The sequence below is a fragment of the Choloepus didactylus genome, chromosome 8, assembly GCF_015220235.1.
Source record: "Choloepus didactylus isolate mChoDid1 chromosome 8, mChoDid1.pri, whole genome shotgun sequence".
In the NCBI taxonomy this organism is placed as follows: domain Eukaryota; kingdom Metazoa; phylum Chordata; class Mammalia; order Pilosa; family Megalonychidae; genus Choloepus; species Choloepus didactylus.
In genome coordinates this window covers 109,411,721-109,435,490 of record NC_051314.1, presented here as the reverse complement: position 1 = coordinate 109,435,490, position 23,770 = coordinate 109,411,721, and the positions used below count along the sequence as shown (strand labels likewise).

The 23,770-nt window shown below is 33.3% G+C and overlaps 1 protein-coding gene across 14 annotated transcripts in view; it reads right to left on the bottom strand.

Annotated features, from left to right (window-relative positions):
* Positions 1-23,770, bottom strand: part of SOX5 (SRY-box transcription factor 5) — a 1,020,679-nt gene that overhangs the window by 115,443 nt on the left and 881,466 nt on the right. For 11 of the 14 annotated variants that reach the window (XM_037846149.1, XM_037846146.1, XM_037846158.1 and 8 more), the window contains one exon: positions 4,429-4,552. The exons of 1 other annotated variant lie outside the window; for it this stretch is intronic. In XM_037846149.1, the coding sequence (XP_037702077.1) occupies positions 4,429-4,552 (124 nt within the window). The remainder of the gene's footprint in view (positions 1-4,428; positions 4,553-23,770) is intronic. 2 more of the 14 variants (XM_037846153.1, XM_037846159.1) reach the window with 1 other exon arrangement.

Below are 23,770 nucleotides of genomic sequence, written 5' to 3'. Positions count from 1 at the left end.
TTTTCTTCCCTATCTTACCCCCTTATCATATGATATACGTTGTATTAGTTTCATTTAGTAATATTTAATTTATAAGATATTGAGTTTAAGAATGAATTACCTAGGAACTTGTACCCTATTCTGGAGAGATTTAGTGCATTTCCAGTTTTATGCAGGACAGTTGAGTATTGTTAGGTGAAAAATATGACTGTTACTATATTTTATTTAGAGATTAAGTATGGTTAAAGTGATGTACATGGCTGCCAGGTTGACAAGGGGTGAACTGTGATGGTTAGGTTCGTGTGTCAACTTGGGCAGGTGATGGTGTCCAGTTGTTTGGTCAAGCAAGCACTGGCCTGTTACTGTGAGGACATTTTGTGGACTTAAATCATCATTCAGTTGTCTGCATCTATGGCTGATTACATCTACAATTGACTGAGGAGACTGCTTTCAACAATGAGAGATATTTCATCCAATCAGTTGAAGGCTTTAAAAGGAGAAGTGATGATTTCAGAAGAGATAATTTTCTTCTATACTTAAGCCAGTCAGCTTCTCTGGGGAATTCATCAAAAATCTTCATGGGAGCTCCCAGCTTGCAGCCTGCCCTTTGGAATCTGGACCTGTCCGTCCCCATGGTCGCATGAGACAATTCTTATAAAATCTCATAATATTTGCAAGTATCTCTTGTTGGTTCTGTTTACCTGTAGAACCTTGACTAAAACAGGATTCTTCTTAGACTCTCTAGCAGAGGCAAGTGCACTCTTCAATCATCCAAAATATACTTGAGCCAATTCATTTGTACACACACTGTTATTTTACAATTCAGAATTGGTGCCCTAGTTATTTAAAGAAGTGCTCACTTTGTGTCTCTGTGCCACATTTCAAGTAAGGTATGTACATTGTTTTTTTAGACATAATGCTATTGCACACTTAAAAGACTTCAGTATCGTGTAAACACAACTTTTATATGAATCGGGAATTCATGTGACCTGCTTTATTGTGATACTTGCTTTATTTCAATGGTCTGGAACCAAACCTACAATATCACCAAGGTAAGCCTGTAGTATTTAAATCAAGTGGACTGACAAAAGCAGTGTTTTTCTGTAATTATTTTTAAATTTCTCTACTTAATCACATATGCATATATATATATATATATATGCACTCAATTAATAATATGCCATTATTTTCACCTCCTCAGAAATTTGAAATTATTTCTAGATTTTAAGAAATAAGAAGGAAAAGAAATAAATAGATGATTATGGCTCCATGAGAATGTGTAGTTTAATTCTTGATTTCATTAATTCCAAATACCAAAACATAAATCTGAGATTCTGTTATTAAAATATCAGTATTTCATAAACTAATTAACATACTCCTGGATAAGAGTGGAGTACACATTTTTCTTTTCTATCTAGTCAGTCTTCTTTGAAGTCTTTGGCTGTTCTGCTTTTAAGTTATCCTTATATTGTTTAATGATGTACATTCTAGCAGTCAAGATAGGTCCAGCAACTATATTCTGCGGGTCTCTAATATGCACCATATTTCTACCATTATGTTTCTTAAAGAGAAACTATATTTATGCCTAACTAAAATCTTTATTGGAAAACAGGACACATTAACTCAATCTATGATGGTTAAGTTCCTTAACTGGTATTACTATTTAATTTTTTCCTGTTTGGAATATTTTATCTTTCTTGTTGGTTCTAGAGATTTTTTATTTATTTCATCTCTTACCAGGACACAAAGTATAAAAAGGAATATTTATCATCAGCTGTCTATGAATGGACTCATGAAAAGAATTTGGGTTTTTAACAGCTTAACTAATAGTGCATTTTTCATATTTGCTTGAAACTAAAATTAAGAAGGGTTGGTCAGTCTCTTTCATTGAAAATTAGGTAGTATCACTCAAAGTGAAACAAATGCCAACAAGAATAATCACCACCTATGGCTGGCAATTGTGAGGGGAATAAACTAGGAAGTTCCACTGAGCAGAGACAGTAAGGTTTGTTTTCTTTCCCTACCTGTATTTCTTTCCTGAAATGTGATTACTGGGAAATAGTCTGGATTACTTATTACTTCCACCCAGCTTCTCATTCAAACTGACTCAAAGTATCAGAGTGTCAACAAGGGTGGCACTTTGTTTTGCTACTGGTCTCTGTTCGGTTGTGAAGTTTGGCAAGATGCTAGCTGCACATTTGCCAGTAGCCGTAGAGGCTTTATTCTATTTCATTTCCAAGGTTACAAAAAGAAGTGTATCATAACTTTAAGCACTGAAGGTACGAATATCAGATGGTTAATGTAGTAACAATTTTAGAAAGGGAAAGTTTTCACCAGGCCACATTACATTAACATTGAATAAATTTAGTTTGCCAACTCTATCAAATAGGATGAGGAAGAGGTGTTCTTGATCTTTTCCAGGCCTACAGTTATGGTATTGTTCATTGTCAATGTGGTTTTTCCCTTCAGCACAATATTTGTTAATAGCACTTATTTCTGATATTTCTTAAAAAAATTTTTTTTGGAAGAACAGAATTAGTCTACATGTATAATTGCAGGTGCTGTCTGAGGTAAATGTGTTTTTTTTTTTTTTTGTTTTGTTTTTTTCATTTTAGTAACCAAGGCTACCAAACACATTGGCAACATGTGTTTAAGGTAAATGGTAATTCCTTAGGGAAATGGAAACAAAACAAAACTAAGAAAAACTTTCATGATTAAAAACTTAGAATTTAGTTTACAATAGAATAGTTTTTAGAATTTAAAATATTTAGAACATAGCACCTAATTACTAAAAAACAAGCTGGAATTTCTATATGAATTGGTGATCTCTATTTGAATTGATTCTACAAAAATAGAATGATACAGCAAGTAATATTAAATGAATAAATTAGTGGTCCAGAGTGAGAAAACTATCATAGGAAAACAAAGTCAAGAGAAAGACGTACAGGAAGCACTATAAAACTATAAAGGGCAAAGTGCCATGCTGATGACAATTTCTATAGTTTTGAGTTCAGTTCACTTTTATCTGAAGTCCATAGTTGTAATCCCCTAATTTCAAATGGTTTTGTACATTTTAAAAGTTATATCATACATTTTTTAAATTACAGAAAGAGAGGTTTATTAAGACTAGGAATAAATGTTAAATCTCAGATATGAAGATTCAAAACATCACCTAACAGAAAACTTAGAAATGATTCCCAGGAAAGTGGAATTTCTCAAATGTAATACATACTAAGGCATAGCAAGATGCTAATGGAACAATCTGTTCACATTATAAGTCAATTGAAATCCAATGAAATTAAAAACAATATTCTATATAAACATCTAAGATGATAATGTTTCTCTAATTTTTTCAATGGTATTCTATTTTTACCAAATAAAATATTTCAATAAACTTGCTTTTTCCATATTCTGGGCATGGTAATGATGTTCTGGAAGATATTTAGCTTAGCAGACTACTCCTTGTTGAAATTTGAGTTACTAGTTTTATCTAACAGATTATAGATGGCATTTTGGCTGACAGTATTTACATTTTAAAAAGTGAAATATTAGTTTGCATCCAAAACAAACAATGTTCAATTTATATTTTGGTTTAAAAAAGAAAGAAAGAAAGAAAGAAAGAAAGAAAGTGAAAGTCACAGAATCACAGGCTTCTAAATTTAATAAGCAATATAAGCAGTTATCTTGGTATAACATCACTTAGTGCAAAAATTTCCTCTATATTGCTTCTTTGAACGTCCATTCACTTAGGTATTTAACAAATAGTTGAATGACGTACTTAAGAGTTGAGATATCACAATGAATAAGAGAGACTCAATATCTACCCTCAGAGAGCTAACAATTAAAGTGAGAGAGAAAAAATATGTATCCAAAGGAAGCAGGAGAACAGAACTTAACCTAGGTGGGGCAAGCTCTCTCTGACCTGAGTTGGAAGAGACCAGAATTACCAAGGGGAGGGGACATTGAGTACACAAGTCCATAGTCACAAAAGAGTATGGTTTGCTCTAAGGATGAAAAGAAGAACAGTGAGAAATTACCCCAAAAATAAAGGGAGGAGACAGATAACGGAAGGCCCACTAATCCACATTAAGGAATATGGATTAAATTTAAAGTGCAACAGAAAGTTACTGAAAGTAATATTCCTACTTATCAATCTTATCTATGCAAAAATAAAATGAACCGAAAAATTACATTCACATTTTAAGAATATACTGGAAATAGAAATTATGAAACTAAATTATAAAGAGCAAACATTGGCTTCAGAAGCACAGAAATCATCTTAGCTCTTCTAAATATCAGGACATCCTTTTCCACACCTTCTGTGTGTTCCCTCTGAAATAAAAATGCTACACGGGTGATCTCATTTCTTGGTGTGGCGATGCTATTAACTGGCCTACCTTAAAGCCAGGCCCTCCACCCATTCCCGAATGAAAAATCAGTGGTACTTACTACATCCAGCCTTATAGCTGAAGCCTGGAGGAAGGAGGAATCCTTGCTGGGCAGCTGCAGCCAGTGTCCGTTGATCAGGAGGGAACACGGGAATCATTAAGGGCGGCAGCTGACCTTGAACCTGCTGAACGTGATAGAGCGAATCAAAGGGAAGAAGTTTTGGTGCTACAAGCTTCCCACCCTCCTTTCTGTATGATAAAAGAAACTCATTTATTCAATTCAACATATTGGCAGACAAGCTTGCTAGAATGCTGGGCCTGAAACCATGCTTTGGGACTACCTTAGAGAGGAGAACCAGAAAATCCTAGAATTGGAGGATGTTCTATAGAGTTCAACTTCTAATCTAAAGAATCATTTCTTTGCATGGTATCTTTGACAGTGATAAAAACACTACCACCTTTCAGGATAAGCCACTTTATTACTGCATTAATGGAATGATTAAACAATTCTCCCTAAGATTGAAATGAAACCTCCCTCTGGAAACCCACCTCTTACTGATTCTGCCTTCTAAAACAAAACAAATGGAAGACACATCATGGCTCTCTTTATATGAAGAAAATTCTCATGTTCACAAAACAGAATTAAAATTATTAAATTCTAGAATATTAGTTCTGGAAGAGAACTTAGCTTCTAAAACCTTCCCCCCTTTCTTTACATAAGAGGAAACCAGTGTCAGAAGAGAACCGACTTGCCCATGGTCATAGAATGAGGAGTCAGAAATGGGTCTAAAACCCAGACTCCTGAACCTGCTTTTATGGACCCTCTACTACGCTTTTATCTTTGTCCCTCCTTTCGATGCAACTGAACCACTCACACTACAAGTCTTCTGTTTTGGTTGCCATCTTTAGAATTCAAATTTGCTGGTGTCTCTCCCAGACTATAAGGTTTGTATCAGCCAACAGTCCAGTGAAACGGAGTCACTATCTTCTTTGAACCAAAAAGGAATTTCCAGAAATATAATGTAAGATTGGTCATTTTTGTGGCTATGACACATTACTGACTAATGTGAAGGTTGTCGTCAACTAAAATCCCTAGGGATTAGTTTTTTCCCAGAGAAATAATTAAGCAAGATCTCCCTGGTGAACATGATTATTGGTAGTGTTTGACATTGGTTAAATGTGTGAGAATTTAGGATCATCCTGAAAAATCACATATCTGTCACTTTATTCTCTTCCTCCCAATTCCTTCCAAAAATTATTTGGAAATATTTAATAATCTCCTACTATGTACAAGAAACTAAGCTAGGAAGTAGGTGTATAATAGTAAACAAGAAACCAAGAACCTGTGCTCCTGGGGGCTCAGATTCTAGTGGGGACAATAGAAAAAAAAAAGTAAAAGAAATGAAAATAATTACACTTTCATTCAGTCACTAAGTAGCACTCTGAAATAGCTCTCAGATCTGTTCCTCCCATACTCCTCCCATACCCCACTCCCTGCATTGCTCATTCCTTGGGCTCTTACAGTTCTCATCATTTCTCACTTTAAAAGTCTGCCTTTGGTTTCTCCTTCAATTCATGTTTCAAAGTAAACCTCCAAGCTATTTCTGAGATTTTGGTTGGTGAGTATGTGTTAGGAGATGGTGGGGAAGGGGCAGTGATAGGAGAGGGGAGAATGAGGAAAGAGAAGAAGGGTTGGGAGAGAAGGGAAGAGAAAGGGAGAGGCAGAGGAAGGGAAAGAAAAGAAAAGAGGGAGAGGGAGAGGGAAAGAGAGTGAAAGAGAATGAGTGGGTAATCTGTTTTCAGCAATGACTCCAAATTGTTGGTATCTCTTTTAGTCCAAAGAATTTTACAATTATCCCTGGCACCAGAGTGAAACTACCAAGAGAATAACAACCAGGAAAACAAAAAGACAGTGTCTAAAGGTTAGAGCTGGAAGTTTGTACCACTACAGCCAGCATTTTTGGAGCATACCAGAATAAAGATAAACCTTTGGTAGAATACCATTGAAAACAATTGATTAAAGACTCAAAAATTAGAGCTTGATTATTGAGTAGTATGCAAGAGTAACTACCCTAAACCAAGGCAAAACAGCATGGGGTCTAGTTCAATGTGAGAATGAAGCAGACCTGAAGAGCAAACAAACAAAAAATACAGCCACACTGGTTAAGGGTTATCACCAGCTACTGTATATCAATCATATTTCATTGCTTGTAAATAAGCATTTATAGTTTTATATAGCACATGTCTTCTTAAGATGTCATTGATTATAGTATGTGCCAAAATCTAATAAGAGCATTTTTGGAGTGAAGAAGAAAGGAAACTCAAACACATACAAGTGCTATAAGTGGCATCCAAAATTTAGATAACTTAAAATGTGGGAAAAATGAGTTCTAGAATTGCAGAAAAAAGACATTCTTATTTTAGTGCAACAGTTCTCAAACTTGAATGTACATCAGCATCAACTGGTGGATTCTCAAAAGTCCCAGTGCAGTCCCAGCTGCTTCCTAGACCAATTAAATCCAAATCTCTAGGCGTGAGACAGCCATCAGTATTTTATAAAACTCCTCTAAGGATTCTCTGTGTAGCCAGGTTTGAGAAGTACTGTTTTAAAGAAGGGTTTGAGTCACTGTCAACAATTCTTTTTGCTTTCGTCATGCTTTGCTCTGAGTTACAAAACATCTTCGGATATATAAACAGTAGAAAGGGAGAGTCTGCCTGACTATTACAGGTTCTGGTGCTCTTAGGATAACTTTTCATGGCTTGCTATTACCTGAGAATAATGACCAAATCCTCAACATGGCATGCAAGATATTTCAAAATCTGTTCCAAATCTATCTTTCCAAGCATTTTTTACTGCCATCTTTGTGTCCCGTACTCTTGCTATAACGTGTCATGAAGAGTTCTTTGCATACTCGGTGTCCTTCCACACCTGAATGTGTTTAATAGTCTTTTCTCCGCTGTTTTGAGTGATTTTCTTTTTCCTTCTCTTCCCGGCAAAATTCTACTCATTCTTCAAAGACTTTCTAAACTCACATATGTTTTTGCCTGTGAAGCACTTCTTTTGGCACCTTCTAGGCATAAAGAACTGCTACTTCTTTTAACCACATAAAGCTATTATAATACTTATGCATTGAATAGAGTCACTTGTATAACATAAAGCCACCCCTATGAACTATACATTTATTTTGGAAAAGGGCTAAACTTATTTATCATCGTATCTTTAGAGGTTACAACAGCACCTAAAACCATTATATGTAGGGTAATTCATAAATTCTGAAACAGAATGAAACATAGTGTCCCATCTTTCTTGTTAAATCTTCATGTACCAACTCCAAATGTCCGCAAAAGGCCTGTGAACAACAAAGTTATCTAATAAATAGAAAGGAAGCAATTTCACCATAGAAGGAAGTCAAGATTAAGTACCAGTTGCTCTGTCTTCCTACTTTTAAAGCATGGCAAAGTGGTCTTAATTTATACATTATGATACATACATGCCTTTTGGAATGACGTATGCATGAAACAATAGAAAAATAATCCAGATATATTAGAAATTTATACATGTTTCTGTAATGACATATGATTATCGTGTTTTAGTATCGCGCTGTTTTAATTGTTATAGTTTTGTTCTATGTTTTAATAATAGGTAAACTAGTGCCCTATCCTTTAGTATCTTTTTAAAAAATATCCTGAATTTTTTTACATATATTTTTCCAGATTAATTTTAGAATATGGAGTTTTTATTTGAATTGATTAACCTGACAGCTTGATGGCCAACAGCAAGTTATATATTTCCATTTATTCAAGTCTTCATTTGCTTCATATAACTCTTACAGTTCACTTTAATTTTATTTCCAAAGTTTTAAAAATATATATATTTTACTGCCATTTTAAGGGAAATGTTTTCTTGATTATATTTCTTAACTGATGTTTGTATAAATATCATAGTTTTGATTCATATTATCCACTTGTCCTCTTAAAGTTTATGGCAATTAATTTTTCAGATAAAAAGTTCAGCATTTTAAAGAACAAACTATATTGAAATGTGGGCTTTTGTTAAATCTAACATATTTTAAATATTGTCTTATTTTGGATTGAAGTATTGAAATGTACTTTGGTTTAGTGTCTAATTTTTCCAAAGTCCACATACATAGAATAACATAGTGTTTTAAAGTCGAGAAAGACCTGCAGATCATCTTAGAAAACACAATCATTGTGCTGTTGAAGAAACAAGACATAACGTGGCCAAATAAATTGTGCAAGTTTCCACATTTAGGTAAAAGCCAAGTCAGAACCAGAATCTTCTTCTTTTGACTCTTAATTTAGTATTCTTTCCACAACTTAGTGCATGCTTTATAGGGGAAAAGAAAAAGTATATAAAATGGAAAATTAAGTTAATTTCACAGTTCCAATGGTGGGTTTTCTTTACAGTATCACAACACATTTGTAGAGCATTGTAGTAATATTCAGAATAAAATAAATAGTACAATAAATATGATCTGTATTGTGTGGCTAATCCACGTATACAAATAAAATCATATCTCAAAGTACAATTGCTATATCTTAACTAATTTCCAGTTCCTTGCTGATGAAATTTAGCCATCCTTTGGTAGAAAAAGATGTATCACATCAAAACCATATAGTGTTTTCTGGACAAATTCCAAAATTGTTTTGTTATAGTGTTAGGAATTCATTCTATATATTCCCCAATTTTGAATATGCAAAATCCTATGAATTTCAAAATCACTATTGACTTCATTTGGTTTCTTCACTTTAATTTCATTTAAACTCCAAATTAAGGTTAAAATGTGTGACAGTTATAATATTTAAGTTTCAATAAAATATTTTTGGCACAGAATTTTAAATTTCAATGGGGGGCATGTAATTCACAAGTTAGAACAATGCATAATACATTTAAGAGGCTAATTCCTATATCTTTAAATTTTTAAAGGAAACATTGTTTTATTATTTTTAGTCTTACCCTGATATTTATAATTCTACCACAAAGGTTTTTCATGTAGTCTTATCCTCTAAGTACACAAGAATCCAACAGAAAGCAACCACATCATCACACTTGTAAAAGAATAATAACTATCCATTATTTATAGTTAAATATATTTTATGTAAATATTCTATTGTGCTACCTTCAATTGCTTCCTGAAACTTATATAGCAAGAAGATGTTTTAGATTATTAATCTGGCTTCCAGTTACATGGGTTTGATTATTAATTTATTCATTTAATCAACATTTATTAAGCAATATGTGCCAGGCACTTTTTTTCGTAACTAGGGACACAAAGATGAGTTAACAAACAATGCCTACTTGCTAGGCACTCTTAGGGTCTGGAGGACAAAGTCAGACAAATTAATAGATAATTATAAAACACTGCCATTAATTCCACGATAGAAACGTGTATCCCATGGGAGCTCAGAAGAGAGACTCCTAACACACACAGGAGAAGCCAAGGAAGGACTCCTGGAGGGAGATCCTGCAGGTATAGGGTCTGAATGGGTAAGCTGGTATTAGCAAAGCAAAGGGATGGGGATATGAGAACAGAATTCTAAGCAGAGAGGGGAGGAAAACAGGAGAAAAGGAACAGGGGCAAGAAATAACATCATATGATGCGGATACCACCAGCAGTCTGGAAGAGCAAAAAATGTAAGAAGGAATCAATGTTGAGAGATCTGCTTGAATCAATCTGTATATCAGGGTAATACACTTGAGATTTCCCCTTCAGGCTGTAGGAAACCACTGGGGTTTTTAAAGTAGATTTGGTAGAATACTCAGGTGGCTATGTGAAGTGATTTGAAAAGCCATGCATAGAACCCAGATGGGATGCTACAACAGTCAACTAGACAATGGAGTATGATGGCTTGCTCAGTTGTAGTAGAGATATAGAGGGGAGAAAGCCTAGAAATATTTAGGGGAAAAAATAGCAGAATTTTTGTTCACTTGGAGGTGAACAGAATGAAAGACAGGCCTCAGGTGTCTAGTTTATACTATTGGATTCTAGTGGTATCAAACAACTGAAAAATCCATCGAGGGATAGTAACAGTTTTCATGGAAACATGGTGAATATGGTTTTGCACATGATGTGTCTGAGGTGCCTGAAGGATTGAATACGGCATTCAAATTGGAGAAGAGGAGGTGAGAGGGGGGATTTCAGCAAGGATGGGTTATGAGGAAATCAAAGTTGCTTTTTTTCATCAACAGTGGGCTTTAGGCTTTAGAACAGAAAGAGAGGCCTGGAAGGCAATGCTAAACTGGGAAAAATACAGGAAGCAAGGAACTGGAGGGATTCCACAACATGGAAGAGCACATCTTAAGGGAATAAGTTTGTGTGGACCTCAAACACAGAAGTTATGTCAAGAGATTTGTTGAGAGCACAAATACAAATGTGGAAAGCAGCTCTACGATTTAAGTTGGCATAATTACAAATAAACTATAAAATCTAAAACTTTTGCAAACTTTCCTCAAGAGTTTGGTCTGATGAGTACCATAGTGTTCAAGCACACATCATCCTTAGGGATCAGTTCACCTACTATTGAAATTCAGCCACCTTCGGTGGGGAGCATAGCAGCTGTTTAGAAGCACACAGCGATATTGCACAGCAGTTTCTGAGAAAATAAAGAATATAATATCCAAATGAGATTGCAAGAGGCGTTTAGGTAGACAGGCTATAATTACCCAAACTGGATAACAAAGCAGACTTTCCAGCATTAGCAGGAACAGGCATGGGATCTTCAATGACCACTAATAGTCTGTTATTTTTCATTTCATATAAAAGAAAGTGGATTTGTCAGTTTATCCTACCCAATGTAATGGTCTTGAGGAAAAAAAAACTATACTGAAATTAAGAATAAAGAAGTCAATTTATCTTCCAATTAATCTACTAGGAAGACTAAAGAAAACCTCATTGAGAGATATAGGAACATTAAAACATCACTAAAATTGCAATCCCTGCTTCTCATTTCCCAACAGTCACACTGGAGCTATATCACCTCTAATTTCTTTTGATTCAAGACAAAGACAAAGTAGCCATATTCTTTTAGAACAAAAATGAACAGCCATGTGGATTTTTTACATAGTACTCTCCTTCGGCAAAAAGCCACAGAACTTTTTTAAAAAATTGTTTCCAAGGATGAAAGTGACTTTGCCAAGCAAAGTGGCTTCAAAACAGGCCTCAAAAATACTAATAGAAAGACAGATGGTTCTACTAAGAGCCTGGCTGCCAAAAAAAAAAAAAAAAAAAAAAAAAATTAAAGAAGGAAAAAAGAGTGCTGCTATTGAAGCTGACTGCAAAGTTATCTGATGACTACAAATACTTTTGTCCCATTGCAAGTGCTAACTCTGCCTCAAGGGCTGATAGAGCCAAAATACAAATTTCCCAACATCCTATCTCCCCTGTATTCCCACTCCTCCTAAATAAAACCTGTCAGCGCCAAGCCCCACAAAACAGCACATGCATGCACTTGATTCTGACTGACTGCTCTGCAGAAGTAAAATATTGCATTGAAGAACTCCTATTTAGGAACAGACCCACAAGGAAAATTGCTTTTTTTTTCAAAACTGCCTGTCACTTTTTCTTTTTCCAATTCCCCTTTTACTCCTCCTTCCTGTCACCAAAGGGCCTCTGGGCCCTATGAGTTTAGATGATACAAACTCAATTTGCATAAAGAAGGCAAGAAGCAGCACCACAGAGAGGTGAAGATAGTTTGCAAGGATAGAGAAATAATCTAGTCAAGATACTGTGCAATTTTCTTTCCAAACTACTACTACAATAATACCTCCACTTTATTTCCTTCAGGGCAACTGTCAATTCTTTTTAACCAGATTGCTACCAGATAAAACAGAAACTGAAATATTATATGGTCACTGACTCTTCTTTCAATGGCTTATTTCACTACTGCATTTTAAGTTTTGCAGGATGTGTTTATTGTTGGCATTGTTACTAGGATACAACCACTTTCAAAAGATGCAGACTTACAACCTCTATCAGTTTAATGGCAATGAAATTTCGTTCTAATACTATGCAGGTTGACTTAAATATTCTTCGTGCCTAATAATACCCTTTATTTATTGTTAAATCTTAAGCACTATGTTCTTTTAAAGCATAATTTTGATATAAAATCTACATCAAATTTCAACCAAAATGATGACATTTATTATAAATATAATGCATATTTAAACAAAGTGCATTTGCTGACTTCAGGAGAAAGCTCTATATTAAAAGTTGACAATAGAAACTAAAGGGTAGCACACGCACATACACACACACACAATAGTGTTAAGAAAGAATGAGAAAAAAAACAGCTATTTCCTTTGCCAAGAATAGTTTTAGGCAAATTAAAGGATTTAAAAGGGTAATAATTAAAGTATCTGGAACTTAAGGTATTATTTAAAATTGGATCATCATCTATTTCTTCAAGGCAATATTTTTCACAGCTGTTGCTCGATAAAACCAAATTTTTTCTTTATGATGCAACTAATTTTTTTCCTCAAGTGTGTGTGACTATTTGTGTTAATTATCACAGTTCATGACAACAAAACTGCCTGGTTCACATGAGTATGCATGGTTGTCTGTTCACATGAACAGAATCGGTTTTTGCAAATATTTATACAATCTCATGTTATATCATGCATTGCTATGTCAATTGTCATTTACAAGCAAATGAAAGAGAACACAAAACATATGGTCAACCTGAAATACAGTATAGGTTTTAAATTATACATCTCAGGAATACCTGAGTAGAAAATTTGATAAAATTTACTATTTATTGATTTCTGATGTTGTGTTCATCGGGCTTATAAGATTATTAGTGATTTTTCCACATATAATATAAATATCAGTTCAACATAAGTTCTTTAAAAATTATGCCTCAAAAATTATCACTTGGGTTATAGGGAGGAGTTGGGAATGACTGCCAATGGGGAAGGGGCTTCTTTGTAGGGTGAAGAAATGTTCTGGAATTAGACTGTGGTGATGTTCACAAACTTTGTGAATATATTAAAAACCACTGAATGGTACACATTAAAATGGTAAATTTTATGGCATGTGAATTATATTTCAATTAAAAATAACTACAGTAAAAAATAGACTACCTTAAAATATATATCTGTATATATTTATTTATGTAACTTCACTAATGTCTGAAGCATAATTGAATTTGGTTGTAATAGTCTTATCTTGCATTAGAATAATGTTTTGTATTTTATAAAGCACTTGCACATACATTAGTTAATTTACATTTTATCCAGCCCTTTGGAGATCAGTGGGTATTGTCACTTCCAATATTATTAATGAGGCAAACCAACAGAAAAGCTAATAGGTTTGGTGACTTACACATGATCACATGTTTATGCAGCTTTACATTGCCAGCAAAAAGAATAAGACTAGCACTTAAATTCTTTGATTTTTCTTAACACATTATAAAACAAAAATATAATCATTTTCTGAGATAAAAATACTAATTTAAATAAAGAGTACAGAAACATTGTAATGAAATGAATCTCCATCCATTTTCTCATTGTAAAAAAGGATCACATATAATTCATCTTTAAAAGATAAAATTCTATAAAGTTTTAAGAGATTTTTATAGCAGTGGTAGTGTTTTGGCTGATGTTAATTTTCATCCTTTTATTACATTGTAATTTTGCTTTATGTTTTCCATGCAAAATGTTTTTCCAATTTTCTATATGTATTTATAAAATTGGTATGTAAAAAAATAAAGATGCAACAGAACAGCACAGGGCCTAGCATATAATAGAAGGATATTTAACACAGAATTAACATCCCATGTTAACTGCTTGACAGACCTTACTCTAAAGATTGCTGAGTGAGTGTTGTTGCCTTTGTTTGGTAGAAAATAGGAAAAAAATCTTTGTTATATGACTAAAGAAAGATTGAAAATAAAATGTACATTTTTCACTCGAACAGACTTCGGTTTCCATAAAAATTATGTGATATTAAGAGTTACTTCAAAGTTTCCTAAAATCATTCCCAATTACTTTGACCTTTATTTCCTATACCACTAGTATTTATTCTATACAGTGAACATTAGATTATGAAATCTTTTAATGTTTTCTATTTTTGTCTGTGTCAGTTTACTCTCTCCCACTAGATTTATGATTTTTTTCTGATCAAGAGGCTTTTTATTCTTCTACTTGTTTTGAAATTGGACACTAAGAAGTGCAACTGAAAACTTCACCTAGTTTAGACCCAAGAACTATTATTTCCTCAAAACCTAGCTCAAATGTAACTGCCTTTATAAAGATTAACACAAACTCCAAGGAAATAGACATTACTTCATTTATTGAGTGCCCACTTTGTGGTAGGTACTGGGGATACTGCAATGAATAAAACAGACAAGTGCTATGGAAAAAATAAAACATGGAAAGAGAAAAAAAATAATGCTAGGGTGGAGGCTGCAAGTTTAGATGTGGAATCAATGTTACGGTGACATTTGAATAAAAGCCTGGAGAAAGGGAGACAAAACACCTTTCAGTAGTCTGGGGAAGAGTGTTCCAAACAAAAGAAAAACTAGTTGCGAAAAACGTAGGGCAAGTGTATACCTACTGTATTCAAGAAACAAAGTTTCCTTCTCCTGCCTTCTTCCAGTACTCCATTTAACTATCACAAGGTTGAAATTATTTGTGTCTGTCTCCATCCAAAACTGACTTAGGACAGGGGCATAGATAACTCATACTGATATCCACAATACCCAGCTTAGTGCCTAGCACGTTGTAGGTGCTTAATATATATCATTTGAACCGATTTTTTAAAGACATCTACTATGAGAAAAGTCTACTCATATTTTAGCTTTTTTTCTTCCTATAATAGTAACCAGTTTATTAAAACATTCTTACACAATAGAACATTGTCTTTATTCCATTTCCATTCAAGAATCATAATTTTTCCTTAAAGTAATGCCCTGAAACATGGCAAATAACTGACCCCAATTTTTTTCCCACCCAACTCATCAACTTACTTATATTCTAGTTTTTGTGTTGATTATGCTAATGATTAGGTTTTGTGAGATTCATTATACTGCAGAAGATATACTGAAATAAGAACTCTGATAAGTCCCTAATGAAGTAACCCAGGCACTCATTTAGTTATTTTTTATGATAAATATGAAAATCTTTATAGCTCATATGGAATAAATCAAACATAAAAATATTAGAAAAATAAATTCAAATGTGAGATATTGTTTGCCACTAAATACATGCTAACTTTCCGTTATCTCCATTAGCAGCAATATATAAAGGAATGTGACTTGAAGTCATGAAAACATATGTAAAATATGGGGCTTTATTTGCAAACTACCTTGTGTATGCTCAAAAAATAACTTGAATAAAAAGTCAAGTAAATATCAATTGCTCTTTTTCACTCTAATTATTATTCTTGTTATTTTTGTGTGTGTGCTAATGAAGGTGTCAGGGATTGATTTAGGTGATGAATGTACAACTATGTAATGGTACTGTAAACAATCGAAAGTACAATTTGTTTTGTATGACTGCGTGGTATGTGAATATATCTCAATAAAATGATGATTTAAAAAAAAAAAAAAAGTCAAGTAAATAAATGTATCCTTAAATTCTGTATATTATTCTTATTTTCAAAGAAAAAATGTGACTATATTGTTATGATGGTATGCATATTTCTTCCTTGTTTTGTTATGAGTATGTTTGTATATGTACATAAAGAAAACATCTTTGTTTTCTTCCCTATCATATCCCTTTATCATACAACACAAGTTGTACTAGTTCATGTTATGGTATTTAAGTTATAGGATATCAGGTTTAAGAGAAGATTACCTAAGAACTTGCACCATATTCTGCAGAGATTTAGTGCATTTCCAGTTGTACTCAGGACAGTTGAGCATTGTTAGATGAAAAATATGACTGTTATTATTTTTTGTTTAAAGAATAAGTATGGTTAAAGTGATGTTCATGGCTGCCAGTATGACAAGGGGAGGACTGTGATGGTTAAGTTCATGTGTCAACTTGGCGAGGTGATGCTGTCCAGTTGTTTGGTTAAGAAAGGACTGGCCTGATTGTTACCATGAGGACATTTCGTGGACATAAATCATCATTAAGTTGATTGCATCTCTGGCTGATTACATCTACAATCAACTGAGGAGATTGCTTTCACCAATGAGAGCAGTTTCATCCAATCAGTTGAAGGTTTTAAAAGGAGAAGTGATGATTTCAGCAGTCAGAAGAGAGAATTTTCATCTCTACTTCAGCCAGCCAGCTTCTCCTAGGGAATTCATTGAAAATCTTCATCAAAATTCCCAGCTTGCAGCCTGCCCTATGGAATTTGGACTCATGCATTACCACAGTTGCATGAGAAAATTTTATATGATTTCATAATATTTACAGATACCTCCTGTCAGTTCCATTTCTCTAGAGAAACCTGACTAATACAACTGCTTACTTTTCTTTTGTTCAAATTTTCCCCAGTGAGTAATTTTGATTTCTTTAGTTAGCAGGTATTAGATTGGTGTGAATGGCTGGTATGTGGGGACTGATTTGTTTGTTTGTTTGTAGCTTCCAAAGAGTATAGTGGAATGAAGTCCTTTGGGCAGTGATCCTGAAAACAAAAACAAAAATAGTAATTCAAACAGCTCTCCCAAATTCAATCTTATTAGAGGAAAGGTAATGTATTACTCTTTGAGTAATAATGGATGCTCCTTCACAATTATCTGGTAGAACATGGCCTTCAGATGTTTGTTTAACTCTACTATAACTAAGGACACTCTAGCAGTAAGCCATTCACTAGAACATTTGTCTCTAAAATAAAACACGTGTGAAATTACAGCAAAGAGTATGGTAGATATTTCCTGAGCTGAAAATGTGAAATATTTTTGTAATTGCATAACCTATTAAACACAGTGTCATTTATGAAATGAAAGGTTTTTAAATCATCTAGTCAAGAAGGAATATTATACAATGTATCATTGTAGATACATTAAATCATAGGGAGTTGTACATTACTTGCAACAATCTATGCAAAGTATGGCTAATTTTATTACATTGCTAAATGTATGTGATATTTTCCAGCAGAAATCACTGTAACTTGCCTACACATAATGACAGTATGTAAAGAAAGATGAATTACGTAATACCGTTGCTTTGCTAAGTCTATAGACTGTTTTTATGATTATAAACTATTTTTCTTTAAGTTATCAAACTTGTGATAATTTCAGTTTTATTTGGATGGTTCACGGGACAAAATGAGAACATGGCCTGACTAAACAAATTCTTTACGTACACCTACCCTTTATCTAAAGTATTGTGACAGGTGGTTATTTATGTTAATACCTGCTTTGTTTCCCTCAGGTCTCTCATGTTGCATTTATTTGCTGTTGTTTACTTCTGCACAATTCTATTTTCACTCACTCAAACTCACAAAAACACTATGAGATAGATACTTCCATCACTCCTATTTTATATATGAGGAAACTGAAACTGAGGCATGCCCAAGGTCAGACTGATATCAAGTGACAGCGCTGAGATTCAAACCCAGACAGCCTAGCTGCAAACCAGATATTTAACCACTATGCCTTATTGTAACTTAAGTAAATGGTATAGTACTAGAAGTAAATCTTACCACAACAAAATAAATTATCACTTGTATGAAAAATAACAAAAATGACAAATACTGAGTGACACAGTTTGAAAAATAATTTCAAAACATAATTTTTAAAAGTATGAAAACTGTATTAAAGATGAGATAGTCTAGAAAGCTCTGAATAACCAACATACTTTTTGATTCAGAGCCTTTAAGAAAGTTGAAAGTGGGAGAAGAGGAGAACTAGTAAGCTCAAAATGACCGGGGAGAACCTTGGGGTCAAAGGTAGATAACAGCACGTAGAATCCAAGGTGAAGCCTTGGATCTCTACAAAGCTGAATCTCAGACACCTTCTCTTGGCCAGACAATAAATGGAGGCTACACCCTTAGCGAAGGGTGAATTTGAAAAGAAAATTTGCAAGTTAGGGGAGCATACCAGGATACCTGTTTATTTCTACCGCAGCTTTGTGGAAATCCACTGATGATGATGATGACGACAATAATGATGATGATAATGATAATGATGATAAATCATTTGACAAATTTTTTTGAGTGTCTACGATATACCAGGCACTTTTCTAGGTACTTGGAATACTACAGTTAACGAAACATTAAAACTCCAGCCTTCATGGAATTTATGTTCTATTACCATAAAATATGAATGACATAATGTATTTCTATACTTCAACCACAGACCTTATCTTCCTTGGTTCTTGAGTTCACATTAAAACGTTATATAGTCAGTGAAACCCCAAGCGACAAAATTAAAGATAAGTGGCCCCTGATTTGCATTGCCTCCTGGAATCTGGTACATTAATAGACTCCAGTAGACAACCACTGCCAATTTAGATACTCTGATTTCACAGATTAAGTTCAGCCAAAAATGAATTCACAACCAAAAAACTTAACAAATACATGAAGAATAATCCAGCATGTGTAAAAACAGAAGCAAGAAGCAACAGATTCAGACACTGTACGTGTTGGATTATCAGATGTAGAAAAAAATAATATACTTAAAAGATTTACTTAAATAAAGGGTGGAATAAAAATTAGTAATAAATGAACTATCAAAGAAACTCAGGCAGTTTTGAAAAAGAATTGAATAGAACTTTGAAAAATGAAAATCATAAAAACCGAAATTAAAATCCATTGGCTGTACTGAAAGCAAACGAGACACAGGTAGAAAAGTCATTAACAGGAAAAAGAGATGTAAAGATATTACCCAGATTTCATTCCATAGAGATAAGGGGATGAAAAATATAAAAAAAGAAGTTACAGAATGAGATAGTCCAATCAATGTCTAATCAGAATTTTAGAAGATAATAGAAAAAAATGAAGGCAGGCAATATACTAAAAATTAACTGCTGAGAATTTTTCTGAATTTGAAAAATACAGACCCATAGATACAAATGCAAAAATGTACACAAGTGGAATAAATGAGAAGAACATATCCCCTAACATTCTGTAGTAAAACTGCAGAAAAACAAACTCAAAAGAAAAATCTTAAAATCAGCCAGATAGAAGTCACCAATGAGGAATGACAATTAGTTTCACCACAAACTTATTAACAGCATTATTAGAAGTCAACAGAGATTAATGTATGAAAATAACCAAGTTATCTATCTTTGAAGAATAATTGCAAAATAAAGGCCTCCCCTCAACCCCGAAAAAGTCAACCAAAAATTCCTTCATTAAAGGAAATTCTAAAAGATACATTTCAGAAAGAAGGAAAAAGGACCCTAGAAGGAATTGCTAAGATGCAAGGAGGACTGGTGAGTGAAGAAATTGGTGAACATGTGAGCAAATATAAACTTCAGTTTAATCATAATATCTCATGTTCAATATTTGGAATTAGGCCAAAAAACAGCACTAAATCCAACATCAATAACATGTAAGTCAAGACAGGAATAATCATAGTTAAGGAGTGCTAAGGTCATCTTACTACTCAGGAGGAATACAATATTGATCAATTTTAAACTCTCTTACCATAAGTAGGCATGTTAAGTTTTCAACAGTAACCCATAAAAAACAGAAACAGAGTACATAATGTCCAAATCAATAAAGGGAGCATGATACTAAACAAAAATACTAAAATTTAATACATAAAAATAAATAAAAAGGGAAAAGGATGCATACCAAATGTGGTATACGTAGAAAGCATAAATAAAAGCATAACCAAAAAACGTCAAGGATGGAAAAAATACCAAGTAAATGCCAACAACAACAAAAAAAACTGAATAAAAAAGCTACAGTACTTATAATAGTATCAGATAAAATGAACTTCAACACAAATAGCAGTATTGCAGATAAAGAACTTACAGAAATAATGAAAGTTTCAATTCACTAGGAAGATACTATAATTCTAAATTTGTAGAGATCTAAGAAAATACTTCACAATTTATGAAGCAAAGATCCAGCACTGCGCAAGGAGAAATTAGCAAACCTCCATTATTGTGGAAAATTTTAGCACAACTTTATTACTAATAGCTCAAGTAGACAAAATAAAAAGCAAAATACAGGCAATGTGGACAACACAATCAGCAAGTTTAATCTAAAGGGCAAATATAAAATTCTGCATCCTATAATTACAGAATACAAACACTTTTCAAGATACACATAACATTTATAAAAATTTACCACATGCTATGCAAGCCATAAAGCAATACCCAATATATTTCAGAGATTTAGTATTGTGTAAAATTATGATGAAAGCATTTGGTTTTACATGGAGTAAAAAATGTTGGCTTTTAAAACCAGAATCCAAAAATAACAATTTATCTTTTTGAATGAGTGGGTATTGCCTTAACTTCAGGTTTATGAGATATTTTTCCGAAGAGGATGTAACATTTGCCTGGGAATTGAGACTATGTTTCTATTAAAAATACAATTTGATTATTGAAATATGATCTTTATTATCTAAATGTTCTTCACCATTGACAAGTGGGATCATTAAAATTGCTGTGTTTGTTCTACTTAGTGTGTGGGAGGCTGGCAGGAATTAGAGGTTATTTAATATCATGTAATGGTTAGCAATTCAAAACCTGTATAGTTTGAAGATTTCACTACTGGGGAAAAACAATCCAGAAGAACAAATTTAAAATGAGTATGTTAAACACACACACACATACACACACATACACAAAGCTTTTAAACTCTGAACATGTATTTTAAGCAATTTATACAATATTTTTCTTCAAAAAATAAATGGCCACAAAAAACATTGTATATGTTTGAAAAAAGTATGATATATAGGCAAAAATGTTTTTCAAAAATTTCAAGAAAACCTTAGAAACGAAATTGGTAAGATTTTAATAGTAGAGAAAGTGAAAGTTGATCTAATCTTTTTGCAAACAAAATGCCATTTAATCAATGACACAGATTTTGAAGAAACTGAAAATGATAAACATTTTCACTAAATCCACATTTCTTACCTGCCTTCCTGAGCTGAACAGTTTCAAAATAACTAAAACCTGCAAAATACAGGCGAAAATAGATTTGCATACTTCTATGTATTCTAAAAGCACATGTATAGTATATGAATATGAAAGAGTTCATAAGGACTATTTTAAACAGTTATTGTGGTACCTTTTAAACAAATTTTTAAAGGAAGTAAATTCTCCAATGCGACATGTAAGTAGTTAGGAAATTAAACCCTTATGTTGGTGTAAATCTCAGCATTAACTATATTGTTAACTATAGAGGAGGGAGATGCATGATAAATGTTTTTCAGTTTTTCAGTTTGATTGTCCTACTACGTTATTCTTCAATATGTTTCAACGTATGTTTTTAAAAATGGTATAAAATGTGTTAGAATTCCAAGAAAAAAAATTTGCAAAACTTCATTCCTTGATTTAAGGCTTATATTATAATTCACAACTGATCTGGAAAAACGTCAGCACATCACACATTCTTGCCGGGTCATTCATCTTTCAAAACTACTGTTTTACATTTACTCCTCTAAAACACGATTAATATTGCTTACATAGCCCCTCCTCCCAAAGGTCACATGTGGTTCTCTAACACCACACTTGTATTTTAGCAAGATCTGATCCTCATCACAGGAAGACTCTAACCTATGAATGGTTCACCTAGCAGACTGCTATAACAGAAGGAAAAAACCAAATGCTTAACAAGTACATTTTATCAGTAATAGAACAGTTAATAGTTAATAAGGAGAGGAAATTACAGTATTCCAATTTTATTAGCAACTGGTTCTTACTTGACAGTTTGTGTGTATTTACTAATACTTTTCTTATTCAATCTTCTGCACTGGCCTAACACTCCATAGGTTGGTGAGTTTTTTCACCACTGAGTTTTGAGTAGAAAAAAAGAAAACTATTCTGACAGGCATGCAGAACTAAAAATAGTGACATTAAGGAAGGGGGTTAAGGGAGATGAAACTGGAGGTAGGGAAAGGGGGGAGAGTGAGATATTGAAAGAAATAAATACATGGTTGAAAATATAAGTGGTATAGAGAAGGGGAAAACACAACGAAAACGCATTTTTATCATTTTCCTAATTTCAGTATTACACTCAACGTATAATCAAGATTTCCAGGTTCATCTCTTTTACCTAGAAATGTATTCTACTCAGTTCAATTTCTAAGCCACTATAGGTATTAAACAGCAATTTACATGTGATTTGCATTTTTTTTTTTTTTTTTTTGTTTTGTACTTGTGGTTTTGATAAGTCTTCCAAACCTAATGACTGTTCCTTTGGCCAGCAACATGAATGCTATAATCACACAATTATTGTGCTGGGAACAGTTTAATTCAGCATTTTGTTCTCAACCACAGAACAATTACTCAACAATTTTGGTTAACCAGACTAGCTAGCTGCCTGGAGAGAAAGAGGAATATTCACAACATCTATTGTCTTACATAAAGGCAGCTCCTAGAGCTCTAACTTTCTAGTAGGGTTCTGCTCAGTGCTTGCCTTCGGGATCTTTCACACATCTGTCCTAATGAAAATGACAAACTGCAGGTTTTCCTTTATGGACTTGCTATTCATTCCAGTTATTTTAATTATACGTTTGCACATTTTAAAAGAACATAGGATATTTGTGTCTGGAAATATAGGCCTATCAATATATGCACTTAAAAACATTTAATATAATGATAGCAAATACAAAGAACTACAAATTCAAAGTATAAATTCAAAACTCTTCTTTTAGGCTACCCTGTAGTGCTTAAAATGATGGTAAACGTCTCTAAACTGTGGGTGATCTCATCTATCATTTGAATTACATGACTTCCTAACAGTGCTACTGGCTTAATGTCAACCTTTATTCCATAATTTTATTTTTAAAATAGAAATGGACAGGATTAACATAATTGTGACTAGTATAAAGTTCTCAAAATACCATTATTTTGTTGAATATCAATTTTAATTTATCAGAATAGGGAAGTTATAGGCCTAAACATAGCACTATAAAAATATTTAGAGATACAACATCAAATAATTCATGCCCCCATATAAAAATATATGTATACTGAAATTGTCATACCCTTCCGCTGTTTCTTACAAGCACAGAAAACTATTATACTAGCATGTGTACGTGTCATACTTCAGAGGTCTTGGAAGTTACTGAGAAACATAGTTGTCAATGGTGAACCTGAGTAGTGAGTAGTAAAGGGTAATAGTGGATAAAAACAGGTGACCCTAAAAAAAAGAGGTTAAAAAAGCCTCCTTATCTAGTCTCTTTTTTGTTTCTTCTCTTTTGCTTCTTCTTTCTATTCTCCCGTGTGTGTGTGTGTGTGTGTGTGTGTGTGTGTGTGTGTGTTTAAAGTAGACAGGAAAAATGATAGGGAAATTGTAAATTCATGGTTA